This window comes from Rattus rattus, chromosome 3 (genome assembly GCF_011064425.1).
Source record: "Rattus rattus isolate New Zealand chromosome 3, Rrattus_CSIRO_v1, whole genome shotgun sequence".
Taxonomy (NCBI): Eukaryota; Metazoa; Chordata; class Mammalia; order Rodentia; family Muridae; genus Rattus; species Rattus rattus.
In genome coordinates this window covers 36,973,484-36,986,252 of record NC_046156.1, presented here as the reverse complement: position 1 = coordinate 36,986,252, position 12,769 = coordinate 36,973,484, and the positions used below count along the sequence as shown (strand labels likewise).

Here is a 12,769-nt window from a genome sequence, read left to right as displayed (position 1 = left end):
AACACACATTTAACGAGCATAGCATTAACAACATGCTCACATATGTGTTGTCTACCTGTGTTCATTGTATAAGGAAAAAAAAGCAGACAGTTCTTAACTATTACCTTGAACAGTCATAGTGCATGATGCACAATCTGAGGTTTTATCATGATGTCTTCACATTTGCTGGGCTCGAGTCTAGTTTTTTCCCAGCTAGAGGAGAACTAGGGAGGCACGTTATGGTCACTAGTTTTAGGGCTAGCCAATATAATATACCATTCTCATGCTGCAAGCCAAAATGGCCACTTCGGGGTAATAGTTCACACTATGAGCTCAATTTCTTCCTTCGTTGCTTCTGCCCACATCTCCTGCTCCTTACTCTATGTTTCTTCTTCTTCCTTATTCTTAAGCCTCTGTAACTTTTCCTACTTCTCCAGCCAGAGAACAAGGAAGCAGAGAGGCAAGAGAGGGGGTCTGGCCATTCTTAAGAGACTATTGCTGAGTGTCCCACTCTTTGTGCCTGGTAGGTGACGATAATGTCATCGTCCCTGCAGAGCACCCTCATTGTGGGGATACCCCACAACAGCTACAGAGTGGCCAGCCTCCTCACTGATCACAGAAGACATACACAGCGTCTCTCTCTCCTACTTGAGACAAAGGGACTTTTTACCTCTTCCCTAACACCTTGGTGTGACTAAAAAGCTAAGAAGCTTGCAGCTTAGGGGTGCAGCTCAGGGGTAGAGTGTGTTTTGCATGTGTAAGACACTAGGTTAGACCCCCCAACACTGTTTTAAAAAAAGTTACCCAACATGTTTGACTGCCTCCTATGAAAGTTTATAGGAGACTTAATAGGGTTTGCAATAACACGTGTGACCTCATTGATATGTGATTCGTATAATTTTAACGCATTGTATTATGGGAATAACATGTAAGTTATTGTAGGAATTATTAAGACAGTATTTGAGGAGTGAGGCCATTGTACCCTCGTATCCAGGCTATGTGAGGCTCTGGGCACTGCTTCACTTTTACTGATCCATTCCTGTCCACACTGCCTCATGTCTCACAGTCCAGCACCTTCTCCCGTTGTTCTTGTAAGCTTCTAGCACATTTGGGGGCAGCCTGGAGGCCTTCTGGGTCAACTCACCTCTAAGAACCTCTCTTGGTTGGCTTTGTGCTCTCATTCAAAGTGGCATAGGTTTTCAGTGATCTGCCCAAACCCCATGTTTCCCATAAACTATGTTATTTTTAGTGTACAATTTTCCAAAATCGAGCCTAGAGAAACATATGCATGCTAGAGTAGAAACATCTGGACTTTCCTTGGGAAAATGCTCTGCAGCTAAAACTTTTTATTTATTTCTTCGGTAGGGGAGGGAGTAGATTTAAAGAAAAAACAAAACCCCATGGGCTCATCTACCCCAACCTGCCCTCTATCTCACTGAATAGCTGAAAGCTGGTCCCGAGCCCATAATCCTCCTGCCTCTACCTCCCACGTGTAGGGATTACAGGAGTTCACTACTACACCCAACTTAAAAATGTCCTGTTGGTGTCTTATTTCAAGTTCAGTTCCAAAGGAAATAAATTACTAATCTTTAGAAAGGCGGATTAAATATTTTCCTATCGTACTTCTTTTGTTAGATAATGTATAAATTATTATTTACTATGTTATTGCTTAGCATAACACACAAGAAATCTGGTTGGACATTTGGCTGGCTTAAGTCATAAAAGCCGTCCATATATTCTATCTTCGTAAGCACAATTTTAAAAAAATATGCAGACTCTGCTCTTTGGAGGAAAACAGTGCAGTATCAAAAGAGACATTTCGGTTTCTATTGGAAATTGTCTTCTCTTAAAAATAAGTAAAGGCATCAGGAGTTTTCTGAATAGTTTCATTTGGCCCAAATCTAAAATGATGAAATATTTTAAAATAACGATTGTGTTTGCAATTATAGATTCTGGTCATTAATTCAATCCATGTTGGTTTTAGACTCTCATTACCCGATAATCACTGTCGTTGCCCCCTTCCTTTCCTCCAGCTGAGCAAATCAGTTCCAGCTCCCTGACTTCATTCTTTGCTTCCAGATCTCACTTCTAAAGCGTCCTCTTGGCTCTGAGACTTAGAAAGCTGTATGATTGGGTTTACACAGGTTTTGAATGTATTCGGAATGGCTTGTGCTTTGTTTAGTTCAAGATCAAAGAGCTACTCTGTCTTGAATTGCAGACAAAAATACAGGATGTTATGAAGCAAAACCCTTCAGGGATGTAGACATGGGTTGCCCCCCTACTCTTGTTTAGAAGAGTATTTTACTAATATGGAAACATGACCTACAAGGAAAAATTAGCATCATTTTTTATTATTCTTTGTGGGAGGGGTTGTGATATAATTACGTCATTTCCTCTTTCTTTTCCTTCCTCCCAACCCTCCTATTTACCCTCCTTGCTTACTTGCCAATTCACAGCCTCTGTTTCATTGTTATTACACACGCGTTTGTGCTCCCTGGGAAGGACTCAGCTGCTCTCAGAATATGGGTTACTCCCTTTTAGGTGTTCCCTACAGACCCTGGAGCCCGGTCTTTCTTTGATCACCAACTAGTAAAGAACCTTTGACTGAGCCTGCTAACCATCTATGTTGTCATATTAAGGAACAGGCTAGGACTCTCAGTATTGGTTACGGTGTATAAATATGAAGCAACAATGTTACCAAGTCTGTTACAGAAGTCACAGAGGACTGCCTCTAATCAATCATCTAAAAATTTCACAACTCTGTTCTTCACAGTCATTGATGTGATTTGAGTTTAACCTGCTCAAAGGAAAAGGACATACGTATTTGGTGCTTAGATTTCAACTCGGTCTCAAGGAGGTTATGAGTTAGAAACACACATGTACAGAGGCAGGGATAAGGTCATGTGGCTGTTTTTGTCTTCCCTGCTGGGTTGGTGGGATAATGATGAGCAGGAAGAATAGCATAGACTTTAAACAAGCAGGCTCAGAATACCAGGCTGGTTTTTCCGTCATAGAACTGTAGCTTCAGAGTTTGTTCTTCACAGCCGCTACAGTGGGTAGAGCACTAACAATGTTTCTCTTTTTATATAAAGGGCAACCAGATCCTCAGTGGCCTCTCCATTGAAGAATATAAGACCACATTGAAAATAATCAAGCAAGCAATTTTAGCCACTGACCTAGCACTGTACATTAAGTAAGTTTTAAGAAATGACACCCTCTGAAGTAAGTCTTGAAGACATTCTCATGTCCACACTGGGAAGCCTTTATAGAAGCCAGCGTCCTGACAGAGTTGTTACCAGACTGGCAGTTTTTAAAAACAGGCGGCCAGAGGAGCCTGCTCCATTGCACTTGTGTTGCTACAAATGCTAGCACAAGGCTATGCTGGATGCTCTAGTATTGCTGTCTCTGAAACTCCCTTGAGGCATCATGGTGGGTTCCAAAGGCTCCCTATCTACCTCTTTTCCCTCACTTGCTAATTTCTGCCTGTTCATGATTCTTTTATATGGCCACCAAGCCTCAGGGGGCAGGCAAAGGACAGTGAAAGCAATCCGGATTTCAGGAATGTTAATGTAGAACTGTGAGTGTTAACGCAGAAGTTGAATATCTACATCAGGCACACACACATCCACTGCTCAGTGTCTACCAATGTATATGTGTCTGCTTCCTTGAAATTTGGGTCAGTTTAAGGGGAATCAGAACAGAAGAAAATAGAGCAAAGTTCAGGTTGTAGAAAAGTAATTTCAGAGTACGGATCAAAATCACAAAGAACTTGAAGAACATCCCAGTCTGCATAGGCTTCCCGTTTTTATGCCGCATGAGTTTCTCCTCTCTGTGTGGAACTTCAATAGTTAATCATACACGGTCCGTTTTATCATGGCCGTTTATCTTTTGTTTGGTCTTGATTCTCAAGATACTTGATGCTGGGTACAAAGGAGGTCTTTTCCAGAGACACTGGGGACTCATGTCCATGGAGTGACAGGAAATACTCCTAAAACTTGTTCCTCCCTTCCAAAGCATGTCTCATCGTCACTGCCCTTCTTTTAATCTGCAGCAAGATGTGACTGAATTAGAGATCTTAGACGCGCTTACCCCTTTGTGCTTAGGAGATCTTAAATCATTCATGATAACACATTCTAACTCACACTGATGTGTTTATAAAAATATAAAGAGGGGGGATATGTTCTATGGAGGTCTGTGGAAAGGGGGTGCCCCTGTGCCCATGCTGAGACATCCCTTACCCTGAGAGACCAGCCACACTACAGTAGAGTATAGAATAGAGTTTATTCAGGGCATGGGGAGGGGAGTTAAGAGGGTAGTAGGGGGGATGGAAGGGAGGGAGAGGAGAGGAAAGGAGAGGAGAGGAGAGGAGAGGAGAGGTATAGATCTGTAGAGGTGTAGAGCTGTAGAGCTGTAGAGCTGTAGAGGTGTAGAGGTGCCTGCCATGAGCATGTGGAGAGAAGGGGGATGGGAATGGAGAGAGAGGAAATAAAGGGGAAGAGGGGAAGAGCAAGAGAGAACAAGAGGGAGCAAGAGAGTGAGCAGGGAGCAAGCAGCATCTTTTACAGTGTCAGGCATACCTGGCTGCTGCCTGGTAACTGTGGGGTAGAGCTTAGACAGAATGCTAACACACAATATTTTGTTTTTTTAATAAAATAAATTAAATAGTTAAATAATTTTTAATTTATTTTTTAATTTAAAAATTTAATTAAATAATTTAAAGTTAATTAAATAATTTAAAGTTAATTAAATAATTTAAAGTTAATTAAATAATTTTAAAAATTAAAGAAAAAATTTTCCTGATCTGAAATTGCCATTAGTTATAAACAATAGGACATTGAAGGCGGGACATTGAGTGTGGATGAAGCTTCGCTGTTGGGTTCTGAGATGTGGACAGTAGAGGTTTTCCTGTAGTAGGGAATCCCACAAGTCTTGTAGATCACGGGAAGAAGAGCTGGGGGACTCACGGTCTCACCGTAATCACTGTGTTTTTTCTAATTCTTTTTTTAAGGAGACGAGGAGAATTTTTTGAACTTATAAGAAAAAATCAATTCAGTTTTGAAGATCCTCTTCAAAAGGAGTTGTTTCTGTAAGTTGCCTTTACTGTCCACACAAGCTTTGCTGCCTGGTTAATTTCCTCTGAGCAGTCATTAATAGGGATCGTTTGTTATGTGTAATGACTTTCGAGGTTGCTGACTGCTCCCAGGTGGAGTATAAAGAGCTGAATGCGGTCACTGGCGAGGAAGGAGACGGACAGCTGCCTTGTTGAAGGGTGACTGGTGGGTACAGTGGGGAAGTGGAGCATTCATGGCTCAAGGATTAGTGTTCGCTTCATTTCTCCCATCCTTTGGAACGGAAATGGAAAAATTAACATCCTATAGGTTGTGAGAACAAGACGGTGCCTGCAAAGGTCACTTCTCGTGGCACAGCAGTGCTTTCCAGTGGACCCCTCAAGAGGACTTGTGTTTCTATCTCAGTACAGCAGTTCCTTCCGTCTTCTAGCTGTGGATGAGCGCTCTCCTGCTACTAGTCTCTGTCTTTGCCGTAGCAATAACTTGTATCAGTAAAACAGAACCAGGAAGGCACCATAGTCCCTGCACTTGGAAAGATGAAGGAAAATGATTATTACAAGTTCAGTGTCACCCAGAGATATAAATGTTGAGGCCCTGCCTTAAACAATAGAACAAAACGACAGTCAATAACTAACGGTCCTGCAGAATTACAGATAGTGTTGAGACAATAACGATGTTGACATTTTTAAAAAACAAATTGAGATTGCTTAGTCACAAAACAAATACGTAAATTAAAAAGAAACGACATATAAACACCTGGCTGACTCATCTATACAATCATGCTTTCCTTAACAGCAACTTATCTTTCAGAATAGCACCTTAGACATGCGTGGGCCTGCTCCTGTGACTAGCATGCACTCTGTAATAACAAAGAGAGAAATGCCACAAAGCTCCAAGTTTGAGCCAGTTTTCTCTTTCAGAGAGAAGTTTGTAATCAAGGTCCAATGGTCCATCACCTTTGGCAGGCATAGTTATACTGGCAAGCATGGTTGAAATCCGTTGGGACATGGGTTCCAACTGTGATTAAAATACCTCCAATGTGCTCATTCCTCTGGGAGAGTTAGTATTGGAGAGAACATGACAACATTAGCCTTGAGTGGGTAGAGAACCGTGCTTAGGTGGAAAATCTCCAGAGGAACAGATGATACTTTACCTCAATGGTCTGCTTTGCATGAATAGCATTTTTGCCTATTTCTTCAAACAATGTAAAGGGACTGTTAGACATTTGAATAGGACTCAGGGAAAGACTGTGCTGAAGTCAGACACTGGGCTTAGGGGTGTCCCTCAGCTGCTAGAAGGCTTTTGTAGTGGTCACAAAGCTTGGGTTCAATTCCTAGCAGTGCATAAAACAGATACAGTGAGCACAGCTGTAATCCCAGAACTTTGGTGATGGATCAGAAGCTGAAGTTCATCTTGGCTGCATAGAAAATTCGAGGTCCTCTCAAAATATATGAGACCCTCCCTGTGCCCCAAAAGGTAGTTTTTATAGCTGTGTTGTTTTATTCCAAGGCACATTGTTAGAGCCTGGGGGCTGGGTAGTTCCCACAGTCATAATCAGAGAAAGGCTAACAGCATAACAGAAAAGGACTCTCTAGCATATACTGCTCTACCATGCAAAAGTTATCACACAGAAAGCCCTGCAGGTGCTGGGTGAATTCAGGTGACCCACTATAAACCAGGACTGTCCTCATTAATATGAGCAATGTTATCTTTCTGATTAATCTGTATGACTTCATCTTACTATCAATGTGGAAAAACCAATGATAGCAGGTTCACTTTTATCCCAAGGACAAACTTTAGCAACTCCCAGGGCAAGCAAAACAGGGAGGTGGTACCACAGTCCCAACAGCCAGGTTCCCAAATAAATACTGTTTGTTCTTCGGTCTTCAAATTTTGGGTGTTCTCTTGTTAAGCAGGTTTTAATTTAACTTTTTTTTTTATCAGTAACAACTTATTGAGGATAAATATTCACAAGATTTGGGGGTTTCTTTCTCCCTTAACAGGGCAATGCTGATGACTGCCTGTGATCTCTCCGCCATTACTAAGCCCTGGCCTATTCAACAACGGGTATGTTGCTTGGTGGTGATCAAAGCAAAACTAAAAAGTCAAAATCAGAAATAAATCTCTTTGCCTAAAGGTAGCTTTGGAAGCAAATAGACTTTCATTCCTTTCTGTGTTAGATGGAGGCATGTACCTCATCACGTGTTTTAATGATTAAGTGGCACTGCTTCATACAAGGTACATACATGTTCATTGCTACCACCTCTGCCACTTCAGCCACTGGTGTTGTTCATCCCAAGTAGCAGCGTTGAGCACTCAGCATTCTTAATCTTCCACACCTCTGAAAGCAGGAGTAGGTGAGAAACACTGCCGAGTTCAGCGGCCAGCCTGGGATGGATCCTGACCCACACCCCATCAAATCATAACTTAAATCAGGAATGGGGATACTTCCGCAGCTCTTGGATTGTTTCAGATTATTTTAACTATGCTGAGTTTTTTTGTTTTGTTTTTGCTTCCATATGAAGTTTACTTTTTTAATTTCTGTGAAGAATAGTGTTGGGGTTTTGACGGCAATTGGGTTGGATCTATTGACTTCTTTTGGTAGGTGGCCATTTCCCCAATATTAATCCTACCAATTCATGATCTCTTTCTCCTGGTATTGTCTTCTATTTCTTTATTCAATGTCTTAAGATTTTTATTGTATAAGTATTTCACTTATTTCTTTCTTTGTATGTTTGCCGTTTGTATAAAGGAAAACTACTGATTTTGCGAGTTAATTTTTTATCTTGCTGCTTTGCTGAATGTATTTATCAATTACAGGAGTTTCCTGTTAGAGCCATTAGGGTTTTCTATGTATGGAGCTACGTCATGTGAAAATGAAAATTCTTTAGTGTCTTTCTTTCTTACTTATATTCCCTTTCCCTCCTCCTCTAGTATTGCTCTAATTAAGACTTCAGGCACTTTATTTGATGAAAGTGGAGAGAGCAGATATCCTTGTCTTATTCCTAATTGTAGCGGAAATGCTTTGAGTTTCTCCTCATTTAGGATGATGGTGGCTCTGGGTTTGCTGTCCGTTGGCTTTAGTGCATTGTTTTTATGTTTCTCGTATCTCTAGCTTCTTCAGGACATTTCCGTGAAGGTGTTTTACACTTTGTTGAAGGCCTTTTGTGCAAGTAAGATGTTCATGTGATTTCTATGCTTGAGTCTACTTACATGGTGGATCACATTTATTGATTTATGCCAGCCAAACCATCCCTGTGTCATTTGGATGAAGCTAGCTTGTTCGTGGTGGATAATTCTTTTGAGTGTTTTTGTATTGGGTTTGCAAGTGTTTTACTGAGAATTACTACATCTGTGTTCGTCATATATGATTTGCTGCTATGGTCGAGTGTTTGTTTGGTGTTGGTATCAAGGTAATACTGGCTTTATTCAAAAAATGGAAATAATCCTTCAGTTCCTATTTTACAGGATAATTAAGAGATGTTGCTGTTAGTTCTTCTTTGAGTATATGGTAGAATTCTTCTCTAAATCCATATGGCTCTGGTCTTTTTTCAATTGGGAGATATTTTTTTAAATTACTACTTTCATCTCATTGGAAATTATAAGCCTATTTAAGCTATTTTCTTCTCAATTAAGTGTTGCTAACAAGGTCATATATGTCTGGAGATTTATATACTTCTTTGCGGTTTTACGGTTGGGTAGAAAACAGATTTTTTAAATATAGGATTAGGACTCTCTGAATTTTCTCAGTGTTTGTTGTCTCCCTTTTCGTTTTTACTTTTTCCTTTTCTACTTTAAAATTAGAGTTATTTTATGCGTCTGAGTGATGGTATGAGTGTACCATGAGCGTCCCTGGTGCCCGTGGAGTCAGAAGAGGGTCTCAGATCTTTGGCAACTGGTGTCGTAGGTGGCTATGGGCCATCATGTGGGCGCTGGGAGCTAAATGAGTTCTCTGCAAGAACAACTGGTGCTCGTAACCACTCAGCTGTAGCTTAGGCCTTTATTCTCTAATTTCATGCATTTGATCCTCTCTGGCTTGGGGTGAATTTGGCTAAAGGTTTATCATGTGTTAAGTTTTTGTTTGTTTGTGTGTTTGCTTTTAGAACCAACTCTTCATTTCATTTCACTCTATTTTTGTATTCTATTTTGATATTTTTATTTTATTAATTTCATCCTTGGGTTTGATCATTCCTTCCCACTGGTTTTTGGTACCATTTGTTATTTTTTTTCTAAAGCTTTCAGGTGTACAATTAACTGTTGATATGAAATTTCTCCTTTTTTGTTGTTTGTCTTGGTTTTTTCTATGTAGGCATTTAATGCTATAAACTTACTTGGTTCTGCACTTGTGGTTTCCCATGGACTTCGGTATATTGCATTTTCATTTACATTCTATTGTAGGGAGTTTTCAATTTCCTTTGATTTCTTCTTGACATAATGGTCATTCAGTGGTGTGTTTTTAGTTTCTATGAGTTTGTATACTATTTGCCATTTCTTTTGTTGTCTAACTTCATTATTTTATGATCAAGCAAGATGAAGGATGCCATTTAACTTTTCCTATATTTTTAAAGACTCGCTGAGTGTCCTAATGTGTGGTCAGCTTTGAAGAAAGTTCCATGGGGTGCTGTGAAGAAAGTGTACACTTTGGTGTTTAAGACAAATGTTCTGTAAATGTCTGACTTGATTTATGATGTCTCTCTTAGTTAGGGTTTTACTGCTGTGAACAGACACCATGACCTAGGCAACTCTCATAAATACAATATTTAATTGGGGCTGGCTTACATGTTCAGAGGTTCAGTCCATTATCATCAAGGAAGGAGCATAGCAGTGATGAGGCAGGCATGGTGCAAGAGGAACTGAGAGTTCTACATCTTCACCTAAAGGCCACTAGGAGAAGACTGACTTCCAGGCAGCTAGGATGAGGGTTTTAAAGCCCACACCCACAGTTATATACTTCTTCCAAGGCCACACCTACTCCAATAAGGCCACATCTCCAAATAGTGCTACTCCCTGGGCCAAGCATATTAAAACCACCACAATGTCATTAAACTCTAAAGTGTCTCTTTAATTTCTAACTAAGTGACCTGTCTGTTGGTGAGAATATTAAAATCACCCACTGTCACTGTGCTGGGTCAATCTATGATGTTAAATCTAATAATGATTCCTTTATAAAGTGAGGTTTCCATGTGTTTGGCATGTAAATGTTTAGAATTGTAATATCCTCTTGGTAAATGTTTTTTAAAATATCAATATGAAATCTCCTTAGTTTTCTAACTAGCCTTGATTTGAAGTCTATGCCTGCTTGTTTCTTAGTTTTGTTTGGACTGTTCCCCCACCCATGGTGATAGCCTTGATATTGAGGAGTGTTTCTCAAAGACAATGCAAAGATGGATTACTTTTCTCTAATCCAATCTGTTACTTTGTGTTGTGCCTTTTTATTGAGGAACCAAGACTATTAATTCAAGTTATTCGTGGACAGCGTTTGATAATTCCTATTATTTTGTTATGGTGTAGCTTTTTTATGCTTCTTGGTTAATTGTTCCTGAATATTTATTCCTTGTATCCATTTGAGAATGTTTGATTTTACCTTCAGACTTAAATATTCCTTCTAATACCCTCTACAGAACTGTTTTAGTAGATATAAATTCCTTAAATCTGTTTTGTTTTGTTTTTTTTTACTTCTTGAAAGTTATATTCTGACCTCAAGACATACATCTTGGTACATGAATGCACACACACACACACACACACACACACACACACAGATACATAGATACATATATACATACATACAAACATACATACTTACATGCATACATACATACATAGATACATAGATAGATACATAAATAAATGGAAATCTTAAAATAAATTGACAATGGAAGTAAAAATAAATATACTTAATTTAGATGGAAACAACTTCAATACTGTGAGAAAGACTAATTTATTTTTTCTGGCATTAATACTGTAATTTCTAGTCAAGAGAAATAGCTTTGGCTGGTAAGAACATTTTCAGAGGCTGGGCTTCAAGTCCTAGAACCTACATCTGCCAACTGTCTCTAACTCTAGTTCCAGAAGTTACACCCACTGCACATGATACACACATAAATAAAAATATAATTAACTAAATAATCTTTAAAATAAAAAGCAGTAATTTCATTAATTAATTTGTCTAATTTTTGGTACTGGACATGAAATCCAGGCCTTGCACATGTTAGGCAAGCACTCTTTCCCAAGTCCTTGAAACAGAAATTGCCCAAATCTATAGACAGATCTACTTGCAAAACAACATCATGATAAAAGACTTCTTATAATTAAAACTTCATTATAAAACATTTTAAAATAAAAACATGTCACAGAGAAATTCACCAGACTCAAACACTCTATGTGATGGCTAATCTCGGTTGTCAACTTGACTGCATCTGGAGTCAACTAAATCCTAAGGAGCTGGGCACGACTTTAAAGGATTCTCTTAATCTGATCATGTGAGGTTGGAAGATTTTCCCTAAGTTTGAATCATTTGATGTTCAGAACGCATAGTGTAAATCTGGGCCATACCTTCCGGTGGCAGAGCAGAGACAAGGATGTGGAAAAGGAGGCCTTTTCTCTTCTGCCTGCGTGCCCTTCATGCTGGCTGGCAAGTCCATCTCCCCTACTGCTGAGACTTCCTTTCGTTGGCTTGCAACTTACCTCTTCAGTGTTCCAACAGAGACCCAAGGTCAGCTGAAACGCCCAGCCTTGTAGACTGAACAAATACTGGATTCTTGGGAAGCAGCCCCTGTTGGACTCTTTATACCACAGACCTGTCTGTAAACCACACTAATAAATGCCATTTAAATATAGCGTATATATAATAGTTTATAATTTCCATCAGCTCCATTCCTTCAAGAAAACCTGACTAGCACAGACTGTGATACCAGGAACGGCTCTGCAGAAAATAAAGTATAAGGATGAATTTTTAAAATTTTTCTGGAGCAGACTTTCCAACTTGCTGGCACCTATAGTTACTGGAGCCTCCTAAAGGGTTGGAGAGCAGTAAAAATCCACAGTGTGAACTATTTGAGGAATGTGCTGAGATAAATATATTTCCTTATACTGATCAGACTATTGGGGAAGAGCAAGGAATTTACTGACTCCATGCATAAAACTTTTGACAATTTGGAGGAAAATAGCAGTGCCATCTGGTTGCTTCTGGCACCTCTGGATTTATTAACGAAAGAAAAAAGTGAGCTTCCTGATAAAATTAACCAACTTCTAGCGTCTCAGTATACAGCAACAATGGAAAAACAATGAGCTCTGTGATGCAATGTCAGAGGTGTATAAACAATGCAAAGGCTTCTAAGTGTGCCCTGGAAGAGAGCCTTCTCTCCAGCAGCCATACAGCTCAAGTTTTGGAAAATCAAACGGAATCCCTCGTAAGAATGGCTGGATTAAAATGAAAACTCAAGTCCCAACCTCACAAGGTGTCATCAGTTAAGGAAGGCACTAATGGGTAAGGAACTGGGTCCTTGGAATCACAATGTATAGGAAGACCCTACTGAGGCTGAGGACTTTGAGCTCTGAGATTCCGAAGGGTTTGTCCCCTCAGAGGAATCAATCTTGCCACCCCTAGCAGAGGATGAATCTTCACCCTGACCTCCGGCAAAAAGATCGCCCTTTCTGCCGTTGCCTGGGGGAATTAATTCTTCTTTGTCTATTGAACCAGCGTGACTTTCTGTAGGAGA

The 12,769-nt window shown here is 39.8% G+C and overlaps 1 protein-coding gene across 1 annotated transcript in view; it reads left to right on the top strand.

Moving 5' to 3' along the window:
* Pde5a (phosphodiesterase 5A) overlaps positions 1 to 12,769 on the top strand; it is a 137,620-nt gene that overhangs the window by 107,777 nt on the left and 17,074 nt on the right. The window contains exons 16-18 of the mRNA XM_032897379.1: positions 3,072 to 3,172; positions 4,988 to 5,065; positions 7,052 to 7,115. Coding sequence (XP_032753270.1) covers positions 3,072 to 3,172; positions 4,988 to 5,065; positions 7,052 to 7,115 — 243 coding nt within the window. The remainder of the gene's footprint in view (positions 1 to 3,071; positions 3,173 to 4,987; positions 5,066 to 7,051; positions 7,116 to 12,769) is intronic.